This window comes from Colobus angolensis, unplaced genomic scaffold, assembly GCF_000951035.1.
Source record: "Colobus angolensis palliatus isolate OR3802 unplaced genomic scaffold, Cang.pa_1.0 Scaffold152, whole genome shotgun sequence".
NCBI lineage: Eukaryota > Metazoa > Chordata > Mammalia > Primates > Cercopithecidae > Colobus > Colobus angolensis.
This window is the reverse complement of record NW_012114622.1, coordinates 5,347,402-5,366,815: the sequence shown is the minus strand read 5'-3', so window position 1 is coordinate 5,366,815 and position 19,414 is coordinate 5,347,402. Positions and strand designations below refer to the sequence as shown.

At 47.7% G+C, this 19,414-nt stretch overlaps 1 protein-coding gene across 10 annotated transcripts in view; it reads left to right on the top strand.

Annotated features, from left to right (window-relative positions):
* The window catches only part of PAX6 (paired box 6), a 29,174-nt gene extending 9,760 nt beyond the window's left edge, over positions 1-19,414 (top strand). For 5 of the 10 annotated variants that reach the window (XM_011936348.1, XM_011936347.1, XM_011936349.1 and 2 more), the window contains 11 exons: positions 1,252-1,328; positions 1,705-1,765; positions 5,359-5,489; positions 6,418-6,633; positions 7,334-7,499; positions 13,343-13,501; positions 13,971-14,053; positions 14,277-14,427; positions 14,526-14,641; positions 17,461-17,611; positions 18,306-19,414. In XM_011936348.1, coding sequence (XP_011791738.1) covers positions 1,756-1,765; positions 5,359-5,489; positions 6,418-6,633; positions 7,334-7,499; positions 13,343-13,501; positions 13,971-14,053; positions 14,277-14,427; positions 14,526-14,641; positions 17,461-17,611; positions 18,306-18,391 — 1,269 coding nt within the window. In that variant the 5' untranslated portion in view covers positions 1,252-1,328; positions 1,705-1,755 and the 3' untranslated portion in view covers positions 18,392-19,414. Of the gene's footprint in view, positions 1-1,251; positions 1,329-1,704; positions 1,766-3,542; positions 3,713-5,358; positions 5,490-6,281; positions 6,324-6,417; positions 6,634-7,333; positions 7,500-13,342; positions 13,502-13,970; positions 14,054-14,276; positions 14,428-14,525; positions 14,642-17,460; positions 17,612-18,305 lie in introns of those variants that run through there. The other 5 variants (XM_011936342.1, XM_011936345.1, XM_011936344.1 and 2 more) reach the window with 2 other exon arrangements.

The window sequence follows — 19,414 nt, the reverse complement described above, 5'->3', positions numbered from 1 at the left end:
AGGTAGATCAATAATCACCATAGGTAAAACAGAAAAAATAATGCATTTTTTAAAAAACGGAGAAATGATGCTGTGACTATTTTGTTATTTTACCTCTTTTTGGGGGGCAGACCTCTTGAATGGGCTCTTTATTGTAACTCTCGCTTCCCAATTGAGCTCCCCACGGTGCCGTTGTATCTTTTTACAGCCCCTAACAACTCACACCAGTAACACAATTACCTCCAGATATTTATAACAAGAAATTACTTTTCTGTTTTCTCCACTCACCCAAAAGGCTTTTTTTTTTTTTTGGGGGGGGGGGGGGTTGTGGAGGCAGGGAGGGGTTCGTACAGGACCAGCCTCCGGGAACCCTGCACTGGTCAGGGTTTATGAAGCTAGGAGTGTCCCTCATTTCCCTTTGTGAGTTGGTGGGTTGTTGGTACGTTTGGTTGGAAGCTGTGTTGCTAGTTAGGGAGACTCGGTTTTGCTCCTTGGGTTCGAGGAAAGCTGGAGAATAGAAGCCATTGTTTGCCGTCTGTAGGCTTTGTCGACCATGCTCACCCCCTCCTGTTCGCACTTTTTAAAGCAGTGAGGCGAGGTAGACAGGGTGTGTCACAGTACAGTAAAAGGGGTGAAGATCTAAACGTCAAAAAAGAAGTTAATCACAGTAAGTGAGGTTTGGGATAAAAAGTTAGGCTTGCCCCTTTCAAAGTCCCAGAAAGCTGGGAGGCAGATGGAGAGGGGGCCATTGGGAAGATTTTTTGGTGTAGGGAGAGGAGTGGAAGATAAAGGGGTAAGCAGAGTGTTGGGTTCTGGGGGTCTTGTGAAATTCCTTAAGGAAGGAGGGAGTATGGCCCTGCAGCCCTCCCAAACTGCTTCAGCCTATACTCTCTGGCACCAGGAAGTCCCAAGGTTCCCTTCCCCTGCTTTCCAAACTTCAGGTATTCCTCTCCCCTCACACCCCCTCAACCTCAACTCTTGGCCTCTACTCCGTTTTCCTGGTTCTTAATATTTTTGCAAAGTGGGACCCCAACTTGTCAGATTTGCCAATTCTCCCAAGCCAGACCAGAGCAGCCTCTTTTAAAGGATGGAGACTTCTGTGGGAGATGCCGCTGAGAATGTGGGTGTAATGCTGGGACTTAGAGTTTGATGGCAGTTTGACTGAGCCCTAGATGCATGTGTTTTTCCTGAGAGTGGGGCTCAGAGAATCCATGGACCTATGCTGTTGAACCACAGCTTGATATACCTTTCTCTCCTTCTGTTTTGTCTTAGGGGGAAGACTTTAACTAGGGGTGCGCAGATGTGTGAGGCCTTTTATTGTGAGAGTGGACAGACATCCGAGATTTCAGGCAAGTTCTCTGGTGGCTGCTTTGGGCTCAAAACCCACAAACAGTCAAAACAAACTGTTTCAGTATGCTTCTTCACTATAGTTCACATAGAAGAAAAAATTCAAAATTGGGGCATCGGTTCTACTGATTAAAGTGTTAACTGCTAAAGAATGTAGGGGAAACAGATTGGGGATATTCGAGTATTTCAAGTCCCAAAGGATAGCTTTTGCATGCACTGCAAGGCAGAGCTGGGTGACCCTCAGATCGCCCCAAGCGGTTGAGTGGATCAATTCCTAAGGAACGGAGATTCTCCTATCTCAGCCCCAGGTCCACCTCGGTTGGGAGTTCAGGCCTACCTGATGCAGCTGCCCAGGGATTAACTCCTATTTTCTAACAGAGCCCCGTATTCGAGCCCCGTGGAATCCCGCGGCCCCCAGCCAGAGCCAGCATGCAGAACAGTAAGTGCCTCTGATCTTTCTGGGACTTTGGGCTCGGGGTGCGCGGACCCGAGGGTCAGGGGAGGACACAGGCTCGCGACGCCCGCGCTGGCCCGGCCGCCAACCGACTGAGGCCCGGGGCCTGCGGCGGCTGCTCCCCCCTCCGCGCCCGGCAGCCCGGGAGGGGAGGGCGTTTGCTTTGCTCTTCTCGATACTGGAGAAGCAGGGACTGGGCCCTTAAGAACCGCCCGCCAGAGTTTTCGAAGCTGCGGTAGAGAAACCCCATCCCCCGCAAATCCTGTAACTCACACCCCCTCCCCGCCCCTGCCCGGGCTCTGACCCCGGAGAGAGGGGCTGGGCTGAGCAGGGCGGGGCGAAGGCTTCTCCTAGTTGCGCGAGAAGGAGGCCCCTTTGGGCTTAGCCAAGACTGAAAGTCTCCACCAACCCGGCGGGGTGGGGGGCTTCTCTCCCCAAGTCACTCTCAGGGCAGCTCCTCCCCTCCTTACCCTACCTATGGGCCTAGAAGGGATGGGAAGAGGAGCCCCCAGGCCTGCAGCAGGGTAGGGGTGGTAAACTCACTGTTACAGGGCGCGGGAGAGAGCGCAGTTTACTGGGTCTGGGAAGGAGGTGCCCAGGAATTGGAAAAGCCCTGCCCTGGCAACTGCAATTGCTTGGGTCCTGATAGTCCGAGGCCCAGAGCGCCTTTGATACTTATGGCTCTTCTACCTCCCTGCTTTCCTCTGCCCAGACCCCCTGGGCCCCCACCCACCTTCCTGTTTAGTCGGTGGGTGCTGGTACGTGGCAGGGCTAGTCTAGAGCTCCGACCTGGGAGCCTGGAGGCCCAGCGAAACCAGGCCGGGTTTGAGGTTACGGTTGAGGCGTCAGGGCTCAACTGAACTTGGAGTGTGGAAAGGCCCAGGTCTTCTAGCAGCCTGCCCTGGCCGAACCACAAAGGCTTAAGAGGGTCCCCAGCACCTTATCCATCTGTTCTGGAAACGCCGGTCGCCCCCTGGTGCTTCCCGGGCTGGTAAGCGTGTAGCTGATGAAGGGGCACAAAGGTGGCGAGCTTGGCGGGGGTAGTTGTGCAGAACCTGCCGGACCCCAGGGCTTGGCCGGTAGGCTCCCTTTCGGCGGCTGGGCTCTCCCCTTGGAGCTCAGACTCCCTAACCGCAGGCTCTCTCTCGGGCGGGCCCCAGCCAGGGCTCGCAGCCCTGAGCGTTTGCCGCTGCGGCCCGGCTGGCAGGCCCCGAGGGGCGCGGGGTCGCAGGCCGGCCCGCAGGGCTTGTGTCGCTCGTTCCTGGGTGTGCGCGAGGCGCGGAGCGTCCAAATTGACACCATATGTTTTCCTATTAGTTGCTTCGCGGTCGAGTTCTAGGCGCATAATCATCGCCAGTGGGCGAGAGCGCCAGCCGTCCCTAGGGAAGGGACACAATGATTGAGGCTTAACCTCTGAAGGGGAATTTGGAGCTGCGCTTCCTCGCTGCCATTTCGATGCTGGGAGTGGCGCTCTGGCCCTGGCGTCTCCTGGGCGAGCACCCAGCGGCGGTAGCTGCGGAGGTGGCGGGCACGTTGTTATTTTTTTGAAATGGGTGAGGAGGAAGATCTAGATGTAGGCAGCCTCACGCGCCCGCCTTGGCATTCGCAGACTGGGAATTGCCGTGGCTATGCGTGAAGTTTGGAAAGTCTCTCTCGGTCTCTTTCTGGGACAGCCTTTCTTCTTCCGGGAAGCTCCCTGTGCCTAGAGGTGGGGCTCCGTAGCTGGAGCGGTGGATGGAACTTGCGAGGCAAAGGCAGGCAATAAAAGGAAGTTAGGATAAACCGGAAACGTGGGCCAGGCCTTGCTCTGTTGGAGAAGCGGTGTCCCCGCAATGTCCCTGCTTGCACTGGGCCCGGCCGGAGCCCAGATCCCCCAAACGCCTGTCACTTCTCATCGAGTTGAGGCTCCGGCCCCCCCCAGACCCCGCCTCGGTGAGGGCCCCCCCTCAGCCCCAAGCCTTCGGCTACCCTGAAAACGCGGCTCCCCTCGAAGGGGAAACGAGTGCAGTTCAATCTCGTCTGAGTGATGTACAAATAGGGACGGAAAGGGTCGTTTTATCACGGTCCCGTTTGTCGTGACGATGCAATTTCCCGGAGCGGAGCACTGTCACAAAGTGACAAGGCTGCCACAAGCGCCCCGACTGATCTTTTCAATTAGCCTTCCATGCATGATCCGGAGCGACTTCCGCCTATTTCCAGAAATTAAGCTCAAACTTGACGTGCAGCTAGTTTTATTTTAAAGACAAATGTCAGAGAGGCTCATCATATTTTCCCCCCTCTTCTATATTTGGAGCTTATTTATTGCTAAGAAGCTCAGGCTCCTGGAGTCAATTTATCAGTAGGCTCCAAGGAGAAGAGAGGAGAGGAGAGGAGAGCTGAAAAGGGAGCCACGTCTTTTCTTAGGAGGGCTGCTCTCTAGAGTCGGGGCTGCAGGTTGGAGATTTTTAAGGAAGTGGAAATTGGCAATTGGCTTTATTTGTGTGTCTGTGGTTTGGGGGGGGGCTACAAAGAGGGGCTCACTCCCTCTCCCTGTTCTCCAAGGTTGGAGCACAGGGATGAGGTTGTGAGATACAAAGATAAAGGAGGGATGGGGAACACTATGACGTGGTCTTTTCTTTTTCGTTTCTGTTTTTGATTTTTGCTAATATCTATCCTTGGCTGAGGGGAGGGCGGAGTTCAGCGGCGGAAATAAAGCGAGCAGTGGCCGGTGCGAAACGACTCCCGGCTCTAAGCCTTACTTGCGGTGGCCGGACTTGTCTGTGGCTGAAGCAGAGCCGGGGCTCTGACTCTCACGTCTACACTGGAGGTGTGGAAACCTGGACTGGGGTTCGCCAGCCACAGACCGGCTACTCTGGTTCTTTTCTCCTCTTCCTTCTTCTGTTCTAACCAAACAAAACCAAACTCGGTGCTTGTGCCAGGCCTTGGCCAGTTTGGACTGTAATGCAAACATTTCTGGATTTTATCTTCCAAGGGAGCACTCAAGGGCTGTAAGGTTTGCTATCACTGTTCCAACACTGCAGAGACCTTCAAGGTTCAGTGTGGGATCTGTAGAACCTATGGTTTGCGGTGACACTCAGAGGGGATCTTCGGGAGATTTGTAGAGCCGGTTCTTAGCGCTTTGTGGGTTCAGAGGCTGGCTACAGTGTTTATGAAGAGGGGCAGTGGGCTGGGGACACTGCTGGGGTTATGGCGGTAGTGAGGTCCATGTGTTCTTGTTCCTTGGCATGTGTCTGACTCTGTTGCTGCTGCAGTCCAGTGGGCAAGGGCACGGCTGTTTGGGGTTGGGCTGCCCAATGTCTTGCATGGTTGGTTGTCCTGTTGTCCTTTTTTTGATCGATAGCAGGAACCTGATCGCTGAGGTTGGCACAGGTTGGCAGGGGGATGAGGATGCATTGTGGTTGTCTCCTCCTCCTCCTCCTCCTCCTCTCCTTCTTCCTTTACCCCTTCTTTTTCTCTTTCCTCTTCTCCTTCCTGTTCTTGTTCTTCCTCATCTTCCTCTTCCTTCTTCTCCCTCTTCTTCCTCTTCATTCTGCTCTCCTCTCTTCTTTTCCCCTTTCCTCTCCTCTCCCTTTCCTCAGGTCACAGCGGAGTGAATCAGCTTGGTGGTGTTTTTGTCAACGGGCGGCCACTGCCGGACTCCACCCGGCAGAAGATTGTAGAGCTAGCTCACAGCGGGGCACGGCCGTGCGACATTTCCCGAATTCTGCAGGTGATCCTCCCGGCGCCGCCCCACTCGCCGCCCCCGCGGCCCTCCACTCTCAACGCCCTCTCTTCATTTCTTACTGTAAACGATGCTAATTATGGACCCCCCACCCTCACCCACCCCAGTCCCCAGTCCCCCACCCACTCCCCTGCCTTCCCACTTTTCCCTCTCCTTCCACCATCCTTCCTTATCTCTTTCAACCTGGGTTGAAACAGATAACTCATCTGCTTCAGAAAAATACAGTGTGTGGATTTTTTTTTAAAAAAATCTTTCTCTTTTTATTTGGTAAAGACATTCATTGTGGGAACAGTTTATGAACTGTAATAAACTGAGTTATATAAATCGGCATAATTTCATTCTGCTCTTCCCAGCCCATGCTTACCTCAGATTGTGAGGTATTTGTTTATTCTTCATGTTTATGAAGAATACATATTGATTTTAAAAGGCAAGTGCTATTTACTCCTCCCTAACTCATATTTACTCAATTGGGCAATTTTTAAAGAAGAAGAAGTAAAAAATCAGTTTTTTTTTTTTTTTTACCTTTGCTCTTTAAAACCTGGCACCACTTTAAGCAAGGTCAGCACAAAAATAAATTAATCTGACTTCGTTTTGATGCATCTTCAGGCAGTGTTTAAGAAAACAGTTTTTTAAAAAAACAACTTTTAAATTCTTTTTTTAGTTCAAACTGTTTGAAAATATCATCATATTTGTAGTTTTTAGGGCTACAAATGTAATTTTAAGAAAAAAGCTCTCTACAGTAAGTTCTCGTACCATTGAAGGTATATTTTTGTGTTATAGACCCATGCAGATGCAAAAGTCCAAGTGCTGGACAATCAAAACGTAAGCTTGTCATTGTTTAATGCATACTTAAACAATTTTATTTTTGTCTTGAAATTATTAATAATGTGGTTTTCTGTCCACTTCCCCTATGCAGGTGTCCAACGGATGTGTGAGTAAAATTCTGGGCAGGTATTACGAGACTGGCTCCATCAGACCCAGGGCAATCGGTGGTAGTAAACCGAGAGTAGCGACTCCAGAAGTTGTAAGCAAAATAGCCCAGTATAAGCGAGAGTGCCCGTCCATCTTTGCTTGGGAAATCCGAGACAGATTACTGTCCGAGGGGGTCTGTACCAACGATAACATACCAAGTGTAAGTTCACTGAGAACATCTGCCCTCCCTGTCCTAAGCCCAAGGCTCTCTCCTCTTTACCTCCTCCCACCCTCTCTCTCCACTGTCTCTTAGTTTGTGTCCTCTCCCTGCTCCACATTTGCCTCCTTTGTACCTGGGGGAACAGAGAGGAATGCCCTGACCTTTCTTTCACTGTCTGGAAAATGGGAGTTAAGTGTGGGGAGTCGTTCACTTCATTTGCATGCTGCAAATCGGAGGGCGGAGGCACCAGGGAAAGGCACTTGAATCAAGAAGGAAAATGAGAACCAGATTGTAACTTCATCCCAATCCACCTGCCAGAACTTTCCTTCAGGTGTCACACATCCATTTCCATCCTAATATTAAACAATATAATGAAAGAAAGCTTTACACCAAGTCTAAATATATTTTATTTTCGGGCAGTCTTTTAACAAAGCAAAGCGACTGTGTGAGTTAGGTCACCAGAGACACCAACCAGTGGTGAAGGATCTCCTCCCCTCAATTCTCTATTCAACTCAATTTCCATGCCCAAAATGATAGCTATCATTTTTTCCACGATGTATCTGCAAATCCACTGTCCCGGGGTGGCTGAGAGCTTTTTAATGGGTTGAGAGTTGCTTTTTAAAGTGGTGGGTGAGCTGAGATGGGTGACTGTGTCTTCAGGAGACACTACCATTTGGTTTGATTTTGGTTTGATTTGCAGGTGTCATCAATAAACAGAGTTCTTCGCAACCTGGCTAGCGAAAAGCAACAGATGGGCGCAGACGGCATGTATGATAAACTAAGGATGTTGAACGGGCAGACCGGAAGCTGGGGCACCCGCCCTGGTTGGTATCCGGGGACTTCGGTGCCAGGGCAACCTACACAAGGTAAAACTCAAGCAGCCATCCACGCAGCTCTCCATATGTGCAGCCCGTTGCCTGTCCCCTACTCTCCCAACCTTTTCCTCCCGGGTCTTCCATGCTAGGGGAATGTCATGGGTGAGACTGCATTTGAAGGCCTGGACACATCCAGCACATTGTATGTAGGTGGTGTTTGTTGAACCATCTTGTTGGCCTGGGAATGTGAGGGTTGTGTATGTCAGGAGTAGTATGAAGGTGGCTGGTGTGTGTGTGTGTTTGTCGGCAGCACTGTGCATAAGAGCGAGCTGCGTGGTGCACTATTCAAATCTGACATTAGAATGCAGGGAGAGCCCCCTTGTAGAAGTGTGACAAGTTAACACACTGACAGACTGCGAGGTAAACATAATTGTATCGTGTTGCTTTTTGCTGTAATTGACAAATTATGTGAGTATGAGTAGGGTGCACATGAAAGGGTGAGCAGGGAGATGCAGGGCCGAATAGGGGTAGGAGCGTTAGAAGTGGTGGTCTCCCAACTAAAACCACCCCACTATCCTTGCCCCTCTGGGCCCCACTTTCTCACTCTCTGTGGGTGGCGACTATGTGGAAGTGTTCAGGTGAAGATACTGTGAGCAGGACGGCGGGGTGCCAGGAGCTGCTCCGGTCTGGGAGGAGAGATGGGACCTGGAACACCCTAGGTTCTGTGAGAAGGGCTAGAGGAAGAGGAGCGGATGGGGGAGGAGGGTCAGTTGGCTTCCCCTCTGCCCCCCTCCACACCCTGAGGTAGTTTGGTCAAGAATAGGAAACAGTTTACTCCTAAGATTAATCGGTATTTGTTGTCCTCGTGACAAGGAGATAATATGCGGGATAATGGGACGTGGCGTCTCACTCCCGGGAGCACAACGGAGCCTGGGGGCTCGGGGCCGGGGGTGGCGTGCGGGACTGCGAGGAGGCTGCCGGCGCGTCCGTGCGCTCTCGAACCGGCTCCGGATGCCCGGCGCCTCCATGGAGTCGGGCGAGGGAAGGGAAAATCGGTAACAGTATGCGAAATATCTGGTACAAAGGATGCTTCTGTCACTCGCAAGAATTTGTTATGGGAACAATCCTGTCGCTCTGTAATTGCTCATTAGAGAACGTTTTGTTTCTCATTAAGGCGACATGAATAAGCGTCTAGTTGAAGGAGACAGCTGTAGAAATGTTCCACAAGAGACCTCTGGACACGATTCGGCACCAATTGCCAATTAGACATGTCAGTTTTAAGAGCAGAAAACAATATAGGACGGACACTGGGAAGATAGGGAGCAAAGCGCTCGCTTCTTGTTTCCCAGCGCGGCCGCTCGGCCGTCGGAGGCCTCCTGACGCGCGGGGCCCAGGCTCCCCTGGGCGACCCCGCCCGCGCGGGCCCCAAACCTGTCGCCTCCGCGAGCGCAGAGGGCCCCCAGGCCCGCTCCCGCCTCTGGTGAGACTAGCGATTGACCCCACCGAGCGTAGGCAACCCCACCCCTGCCTGACCTTTGAAACCGAGGATTCCCACGTGTAGACACTGGACACACCCAAGTGACACCCGAACTTCGCACTCACGAGCATCCACCCCTCCTCCCCCAGCAATCTGAGGTCCTGGTGATCCCTCGCCTGCCAAGAGTCTGGCCCACTTAGTCCCAGAAATCTTGGGGAGGGACGCAGGGCACGGTGGCCTAGGCCTGGGAGGGCTGAGCCCAGAGCCTCCACTCCCGGCTCTCCTCGGCGCGTGGGCTCCCAACAGCTTGGGGCGCGGGAGACACCCGCCTCCCTCTTCTTGGAGTTGGGACAGAAGCTGAGGACAGCAGCTTCCACCAGAGGTGGCGCCCAATTCGGGCGGATTTTCGTCCCCGACAACCTGAGGGCGGGAAGTGAGTCTAACCGGCTAGGGTCCGCGGGTGATGGTTGGGGCCGGAGGTGGCGCTAGTCCAGGGGCTTTTCACTTGCTAGACAATTCTGGGTCAACTGACAATCACCACCCCCTCACCCTCAAGTGAGGTTTTTTTGGGGTGATTGTCACCTCAGGCACAGGATCATCACCCCTACTTGCGTGGGGAGGACACGTGGGCCAAACGAAGCACAGAGTTGCCGGTGTAGGGGTAGCGGGCACTGGTGGCGAGCCTCGTTTCACGTTCCTGGGGAATCTTCAGGCTTTTTGGCGCTAAGAGGATCGCCCTCCCTCCCTAGCCCCCTTTTCCAGCCCAGGAAGCCTTTCTTGGGTTTTAAAGAGTCCATTACTCCAAAAGCATAAGGCGGAGGTTAGGTCTCAGAGGGAGACAAATATGGTTTCCATCTGATCAACGCCATGCGGCAGTGAATAAAATCGCGACGACGTAGCCTGACAACAACAAGAGACAACTCTATCCAGCCCCAATTCTCCAGCGATTTGGTGGTTTTAGGGATCATGGAGACACTTTTTCTTATCTCCTCCCCTCACCCCACCCCCAACCCCCATAATACCCAGGCCCTCTGTAGGATTTAGCCTCTCTTTCAACAGATGCTACAATGTTTTGATCCGCGCTCCAGAGCTGAAAAGGTGCCGCAACCGGGTTGCTATCTTTTCTTGCTTGTTTTCCGCCTCACTGATTAAGACACTAAGAAACTAAGGAATGATTTTATTTCCCAGCGTGGCGCTCTCTCTCTCTCTCTCTGTGTCTCTCTCTCTCTCTTTCTCTCTCTCTCTCTCTTTCTCTCCTCCTTCCAGGAAACAAATCCTATCCCCATCGTCAGATGGTCCTGGGGCTGGGATAATGGGAGGCACTTTCACTCGCCTTCTCACGGATTAGGCTGGAAGGTGAACGGCACCGATTGAAGGCCCCTGCTTTGAGCATGGCTACGAGGGAGCGCCTTTTAAAGAAGATATCTTAATTGTCCACCACTTAGGTGTATGGGGGGGGGGGGAATTCGAGATCCAACTTCTAGTTTTATTTTGTTAAACGCTTTAAGAGTGGAAGGCAAATCCACTAAAGTGGGGGGAAAGGCACCCATTTTAGGTAAGAGCAGCCGCTAGGTCACTGCTTGGCTGCAAACAGTTGCCACTTCTGAAGTAAAGAACTGTCCCCGTGCCGCTCTCCCCGTTGAGTAGAGAAGGGATCCTACAGCGACGGGTTTCTTTTTGCTGGCATGTAATTCCAGTCCCCACTTCCTATCTTTTTTTTTTCTTCTTCCAGATTTAAAATTGAACTCTACTGTCCCTGCTGACTTTTCTCCCTTAAGTGTCAGTTCTGGAGGCAGCACAGGGCCTGGCGGCTATCGCGTGCGTGCCTGTGTAACCCGTGTGTATGTTTGCGTGAGACAAAACATGGATAAGAGTGTGATTCTCCATGTTTTAAAATTTAGAAAATGTCAAAGAGGCAAATGAGAGCAGAGCATGCTATCGGCCGGGGTCTTTGGAGGCAGATTCGGGCAACTTTGTTTAATTGGCAAGATCGAATGTGCCAGAAAAGGGACTGAGATAGGGCCCCCAGGAAGGCAGGGGCATGAGTGACCATGGGGAGATGGGCATTGTGTTCTCCTCAGTGCCCCCCACCCCATACCAGATGTGCACAGATTTTTGTCTGTTTTCCAAAAACAATAACCCTCTGGCCTTTCTAGTTGTCCAAAAGGAGCTATTTCCAGTCTTCTTGACCAAACCTGAAAATAAAGCGAGAGGTGGGGGTGGTCGCTTCATTTCTTCCCTTGAAAAACGCTTTGAAAAGTCCCGGAAACTTTGGGGCGGTAAATTAGCACAGACGCCTGTGCCCGCACACGTGAGAGGAGCGCTTCTCCCTCAGCTAAGCAGCCCTCCTCGACCCCTACCTTTCTGATGGAGTGCAAAGACCCAGAGTCAAACTGAGGCTCCGTTACTAATATTCTCTGTCCCTCATCTTCCTTTTCCTCTCTCTCCCACTCTTGTTCGGCCCTCGTGTCTCTTTTTCCTCTTAGCATTCTTTTCTGTCCTTTTTTTCTTATACCTTTATGGCCTCTGTGTTTTTTGAGCCCTCTTTTTCCCTCCATCGCCCTCCGCCCTTCCCCCAATCCAGGCCCCCCAATCCTTCCCCCTTGCTTCCACCCCCACCGCTGGTTTCCATCCTGCCTTCCCTCCATCTCCCCTACGTAGGAACCTGGCCGTCGTCCCTGTCCACTCTCCCTGCCTCCCCCCATGCTGGGCCTTGGCCCCCCATCCACCCTCCATCCCCCCAGCCAAGAGCCCTAAATAGCACGGAGGCGCCCGCTCTTCGGACAGTGATTAATGATAGCAGAGCAGAGGGGTTAACACACTTCACTGAAAAGTCTGTTGACTGGGCTTCTTGTAACACAATGTGGCCCGCTGCACGCCTCAAGAGAATCCTTTTGTTGTCCGCGCTCATTGTAGCCTCAAAATTCTGCCCACGAAAGTTTGCCAACGCTCCTGCCCCAGGAGTTTAATAGTTTCCCTTACTCGCGGGGCATTGTGCAGCGCTGAAAAGCAGCCCCTCGCTATTCAAGTGTTGGTGGTCATCTCAATAGATCTCCAAGGGCCCATATGGTGGCCAGTGCCGATGAATCCGCCTGTTTAAATGGGGGAGAAAGTTGGGGTTTTAAAACATTTCAGAGTTCCTGAAAAGATCCCACTAGATCCTGTCACAATTCCCTGAACTCTTTGAAGGCGCAGCCTATTGTCTCCTGGTTATAAATAATATTCCTGGCCAAGTTGATTCCCACCAAGGCGCTCCACCCCGCCTCTGGCCAAGTTTTGAGGATAGGGAGGTGGGTAGCCCATGTTGGTATCCCTTGGGGGTCATTTCAGGACCCCAGAACCGCGACCCAGCCTGTAGTGGCCCTGGAGGCCCAGTCAGGGTTTAGGCAATCCTGCTTCCCTTCACACAGGCTGTGGCTTACAGGCAAGGTGCAAGGCGGGAGAGCCAGCTAGCCCAAGTGCACATCTTGCCCTCCAGGCAGCAAGGGAAAACAATAAAACTTTCCCCCTGTATAAAGATAGAAATTACATTAAAAGTGGTGGAAATGCCCTAATTAAAACTGTACCACTTAAATGATATGCCAAAGATTCAGCTGCAGCATAGAATATTTAGCTAGTTAGTGAACTCTCTACTATTTCTTTTTAAAAATTACACGTTAAAAATTTAAAAGAAATCTTACTTTTCTCTGGTGCAACACATTACAAAGAATGGACAGTCCTTTTATCTAAATATAAAATTCCATTTTCAGCAATTATAGCCTGTTCTTGCTGATGATATAATTACAGCTGTGCTCGTAATAGGTGTCAAGGCGAAGCACACTCATACAATAGTTGAATAAAACTGCAGAACAATGCGAGCACTTCTAAATTCACAACCTTTAAAATGAAATTGACTGTGCAGAATTCAAATAAAAACTAGATAAATATTTTTTAAAAAAGATTACAAGCTTGGTTTGGTTTCTTAATAGCATTTTCTACAAACCTATCAACATCTAATTGATTAGATAGGAATTACTGATTATAGATCAACTGAAATCTTGAACATCACTCTTCTATTTTCCCAACACAGCCATAGGTAAAGAGATTCTGTAGGGAATGGAGTGAGGCATTTGGGGAGTTGGGGTTACTTACAAAAAATCATTTTAATTGGAAACTTCAGTGCTTATTTTTTCATTCAATAAATGCCACTTAGTGTGTGTATTATAAAGTCTTGTCTTGATAAAAACAAAGAAAATGGCGGTCAGGTAACTAACATCACAAATGTCTTTTGTTAACAGAAGGCTGACAGTTACCTTGGGAATGTCTTGGTGAGGCTGTCAGGATACAATGCTCTTGGAGTTTAAGACTGCACCAAGCCCCTTTTGGAGGCTCCGAGTTACTCCAAATTTCTCTTACCGTCCTATTCTTTTTGTTCCAGATGGCTGCCAGCAACAGGAAGGAGGGGGAGAGAATACCAACTCCATCAGTTCCAACGGAGAAGATTCAGATGAGGCTCAAATGCGACTTCAGCTGAAGCGGAAGCTGCAAAGAAATAGAACATCCTTTACCCAAGAGCAAATTGAGGCCCTGGAGAAAGGTGATAGAGTTTTTCAAAGTAGAGAAGCAGTAAATCAAAGTAAATGCCACATCTTCAGTACAAAGAGCTAAATTTAGCCAGGGCCCTTTGCATAGAGGACTGAAAAGGTTTCTTTTTTCTTTTTATTTCTCTGGGCATCTTTTCAGTGTGTGTGTGTGTGTGTGTGTGTGTGTGTGTGTTTCTTCTTTTCATCTACCAGTAATTCAAAGACTAAATGTCTGGCTTACAAGGAAAAACGATGATTTGGCTATTTCGGGCCACAGAAAGGTCATTGAATGTCATTCCAAAGAAAATTTAACTTGGTTCTGGTGGGAAAGTTCTTCCAAGTACAGTCAACACTAGAAGCATTTTAAAGGGAATTGGTTGGAGGTAATGGGAGCGGGGAGGTGGGAATCAGCTTGATCCACAGTTTGGTTAACATATTTTGTGTAGTTCTGGCACAATATAGAAAATCAATTTACTCTTTCAGAGTTTGAGAGAACCCATTATCCAGATGTGTTTGCCCGAGAAAGACTAGCAGCCAAAATAGATCTACCTGAAGCAAGAATACAGGTACCCAGGGACTGTGCAGTTTCACACTTTGTGATTCATACCATTTGTTTTTCCTAGAGACAGAGGTGCTTGTACAGAGCACTAATCATTTATAGAACTAATAACAGGTTCAGTCTGCTAAATGCTCTGCTGCCATGGGCATGGGGAGGGCAGCAGTGGAGGTGCCGAGGTGGGGCTGGGCTCCATGTAGACACAGTGCTAATCTGTCCCATCTGATTTCCAGGTATGGTTTTCTAATCGAAGGGCCAAATGGAGAAGAGAAGAAAAACTGAGGAATCAGAGAAGACAGGCCAGCAACACACCTAGTCATATTCCTATCAGCAGTAGTTTCAGCACCAGTGTCTACCAACCAATTCCACAACCCACCACACCTGGTAATTTGAAATACTAATACTATGAATCGATGTCTTTAAACCTGTTTGCTCGGGGCTCTGACTCTCACCCTGACTACTGTCATTTCTCTTGCCCTCAGTTTCCTCCTTCACATCTGGCTCCATGTTGGGCCGAACAGACACAGCCCTCACAAACACCTACAGCGCTCTGCCGCCTATGCCCAGCTTCACCATGGCAAATAACCTGCCTATGCAAGTAAGTGCGGCTGGTGGTGGCCTGTATAATCCAGGCCCCAGAGAAGTGAGGAGTGGCTCAGGGCCTGCGGACCTTGTTGGCCGTGTCTGCACCCTTGGGAGCTTTTCGCACTACAGTGATTGGTTTGACCAGTCAAGTCGGAGACAGTCAATCCCATCTCTTTTAAGTGATTGACTCATTGATTCATGCCCTACCCCCCCCGCAAAAAAATCTGTCCGGTTTTGTCAGGTTAACCTGCCTCTTATCATACTGTCTAGCTCGATAATGTTGGGTGGTAGTGGGGCATGTTTTGGGTACCAGTGAGACAGTCAATCCAATCTCTTTTAAGTGATTGACTCATTAATTCATGCCCTAAAAAAATTAGTAATAAAAATCTGTCCAGTTTTGTCAAGTTGATCTGCCTTTTATTATACTGTTACCTTGATAATGTTGGGTGGTGGTGGGGCATGTTTCGGGTACTAGGGAGCCTTGTACCAGAAAATGGAAATAATGCTGGCACATTATCAGATAGCAGGAGATTAGTAGTTTAAAATTTGGGTTTATATTATTGTGTTTGTATGCTAAATATATAATCTATGCATGCATTTGGGGCATTACTTAGGGTATATGTGATAAACCAGTGAGAAAGAAAAAAGGGTTCGGAAATGGGATTCATATTTACATGGTGAGATATACATAACATAATGAGAATGCTAGTTTTCTGTCTATATCTACAATAAGAAAAGGCATAGCAGGTGTTTGCTGGAAATTTAGTGTGTCTTTGCCGTGAATGGTGTGATGAGTTTGTGGCCCTCCTAGCTGCCTGGGAAGCTTGATGCTATTCACTTGGTATGACAGCCTGCCTCTCCTCTTAGTTCTGTCCCAAATATCTATTAGCCCCTAATTTAGAGGCCCTGCACTAGGTTCACCCTTTATGATGTAAGTTGGATAAGGCAGATGGTTTGTACTACACCTTTGTTGCTGGACGGATTATTGATAGGAAAAATGTCTTCTGGTAGGCCTTTCCCAGTGGTTTTCCTAGAACTCCTGTTTGTGCAACAATTAGAGATATTACATGGTATGATACCGGCCAGCGTGAGCCTCTGCTGGAAACAGTTCTGGGGCTACACTGGTTGTTTATTCTCCACTGAACATTTTTTGCTGGATTTCAGATCCAAATCACAGCAAAATAAATGTTTCACAGTCTTCAGACTAATATAGGACCAGCTAGATAAGCAACTTTAGAAGAATTATTCACATGTTTATTTTTATTGCATCTGGATATTATTGACCATAGTGCAATTGATGTAAATTAAGGGATTAACAGCCCATTAGTTGGTGTTGCTATAACCGCATTGGAATTTTCCAGAAGTCAGGTTGCCTAGAGGAAGTCATTGCAGGAATTAGAAACAAATGCAAGCTGAAATGCTGGCAGGGCCCTCAAGGCCTGTTTGCCTCTTTGAACTTGATGTTAGTCGTCATCATCTGACTTTAATAAGGCCACAGAGTGTCTTGTTCAGCTTCATATGTTATAACAACATCCAGGTTTCTGTGAAGATAGCAAAATGTGTATGAGAAAATAATAAGATGTACAAGTAGATGCTGCCATTTTATTAGGGCTGTTTCCACATACAGACCAGTGTGGGGAATCAATCTATTTCAAACACTGACTTTTAAAAATTACATAATTTATATAATTCAAAAAGTACATGCATTTATTAAGCTTAAAGAAAATCAAAATGATTAATAACTTTACTCTTCAGAGAAAACTACTCTTTGAATTGTGGAGTGGGTGAGCCGGTTTGTCTATCCATTTTTTCATTCTCTTGACCAAAATCATCATTTTACAAATGGTGGATGTCTTCCTCTGGACCTTCTCTGATATGCTTCCCTCTCTGAGAATATGGATCTTGGAAATTAAACATTTCTCCAGTTTGCAGAGAAGAAAAATGATAGTATACTGTATTACCATCTGATTTGCTTATTCCCGACACACTTCTTTTAATTCATTCCAAGTTTGCTGCCATGGTGTAGTACCATGAGAGCTCATGAGGCGTTTTGTTAGGAGAAAGGTTTACCTCCTCAATGCTGCCATTCTGAACAGTTCGAGGGCAGCAACAGTTTTCTGGTTATAAGTCAGTCTGGGCTTTTGGGTCTGTTAGGAAGTCATGGTTAATTCTCAGGATGGAGGTGGGTTACATTTACTAACTCGATCTGGGATTTGGGTCTATTAGGAAATCGTGGTTAATTCTCAGGATGGGGGTGGGATATATTTTCTAACACTTCTGATCACTTTAACTTGGGGTCATTACAGATCTTCTTCTTCAAATAATCTTTAATCCCATGAGTCTGGCTGTGAAAGGTTCCCAAGGTCCCTGAACCATACTTTACTGAGAGCTCCTCCCACTGTTCTCTGTCCCAAAGCTTGAGATGTGGGCTTTGGGGGTTACGGGGTTCCCAAATAAATCCAGATTTGCAGGGAGAGGGGGGATGTGTTTTGATGAAGGTCCTCATGCTATAGGTTCTTCAAAGACGCCAGCAGAGGTCAGAGACAAAAATCCCATTAATTTATGGATAGTGGCAACCATGGAGCTGGACAGTTGTCAGAACCTACTGTGCTTTAGAAGCTTGATACATAGGCAACTTTCTTCTAGCTGTGGCCAGTGGAAGGACTAGCTCGAGGCCCAATCTTAGATTTATCATATGGAATTCCAGTACTTCACATGAAGGCATCTTTAATGATCAGACTTGTTGCCAGATTTCCTTGGGAGGAGGGAGCCTGGGGCTGTGGCTGTGTGATGTGTTCCTCAGTAACCACAGGTTTGCCTCTCTCCTCACAGCCCCCAGTCCCCAGCCAGACCTCCTCATACTCCTGCATGCTGCCCACCAGCCCTTCGGTGAATGGGCGGAGTTATGATACCTACACCCCCCCACATATGCAGACACACATGAACAGTCAGCCAATGGGTACCTCGGGCACCACTTCAACAGGTGAGCCACTGCTTTCTGCGGGCTGTACAGAGGTGGCCTGTACAGTTTCTTTTACCAGGTGATCTCTCTTCACTAGGAGTCTACCCAAACAGAATCTTCTGGTCCTGTGGGAGGTTGTGTTTAACTCTTTGCTGTCCTGTCCCTGGGGGATGGGGATTGAAAAAGGAAATTCAGTTAAGCTAATTGGTAACCTTACACCATATGCAAAAACTGAAATTGTTTTTCCTGAATTTGGTCACCAAAGTTGTATATGAAGACAAGGCCTGAGACTGCAAGTTTTCTGAGGACAGATTATTAGACTATGCTCAGTAGGGGGCCCACTGAGCTGTAGGTGCGTGCTTGTTGAAATGCTTCTTGCCATCGTATCTCCCCTAGACCTTTCGCTGCAAATAAAAAGTGACACATTGGTTTTCCAGAGATAGCTTTATTATAAAATTTCCAAACATACAAACAAACAGAGGATTTTTTCTTTTCTTTTGGATTGGCGGGCAGGTACTTGGGATCCAACAGGTATATATAAACATGTTGTCTAGTTTCTGAAGGTGCTACTTTTATTTGTAACAATGGAAGTATTTTTTAGTACAGTAAAAAATGTTAGAAAGTATTAGTTGTTTTTGTAAACCCATAAATTTGTATTCCATGTCTGTTTCTCAAAGGGAATATCTACATGGCTATTTCTTTCATCCACTTCTAGGACTCATTTCCCCTGGTGTGTCAGTTCCAGTTCAAGTTCCCGGAAGTGAGCCTGATATGTCTCAATACTGGCCAAGATTACAGTGAAAAAAAAAAAAAAAAAAAGGAAAGGAAATATTGTGTTAATTCAGTCCATGACTATGGGGACACAACAACTGAGCTTTCAGAAAAGAAAGAAAAATGGCTGTTAGAGGCGCTTCAGTTCTACAACTGTGTCCTGTATTGTACCACTGGGGAAGGAATGGACTTGAAACAAGGACCTTTGTATACAGAAGGCACGATATCAGTTGGAACAAATCTTCATTTTGGTATCCAAACTTTTATTCATTTTGGTGTATTATTTGTAAATGGGCATTTGTATGTCATAATGAAAAAAAAGAACAATGTAGACTGGATGGATGTTTGATCTGTGTTGGTCATGAAGTTGTTTTTTTTAAAAAAAGAAAACCATGATCAACAAGCTTTGCCATGAATTTAAGAGTTTTATCAAGATATATCGAATACTTCTACCCATCTGTTCATAGTTTATGGACTGATGTTCCAAGTTTGTATCATTCCTTTGCATATAATTAAACCTGGAACAACATGCACTAGATTTATGTCAGAAATATCTGTTGGTTTTCCAAAGGTTGTTAACAGATGAAGTTTATGTGCAAAAAAGGGTAAGATATAAATTCAAGGAAGAAAAAAAGTTGATAGCTAAAAGGTAGAGTGTGTCTTCGATATAATCCAATTTGTTTTATGTCAAAATGTAAGTATTTGTCTTCCCTAGAAATCCTCAGAATGATTTCTATAATAAAGTTAATTTCATTTATATTTGACAAGAATACTCTATAGATGTTTTATACACATTTTCATGCAATCATACGTTTCTTTTTTGGCCAGCAAAAGTTAATTGTTCTTAGATATAGTTGTATTACTGTTCACGGTCCAATCATTTTGTGCATCTAGAATTCATTCCTAATCAATTAAAAGTGCTTGCAAGAGTTTTAAACTTAAGTGTTTTGAAGTTGTTCACAACTACATATCAAAATTAACCATTGTTGATTGTAAAAAACCATGCCAAAGCCTTTGTATTTCCTTTATTATACAATTTTCTTTTTAACCTTA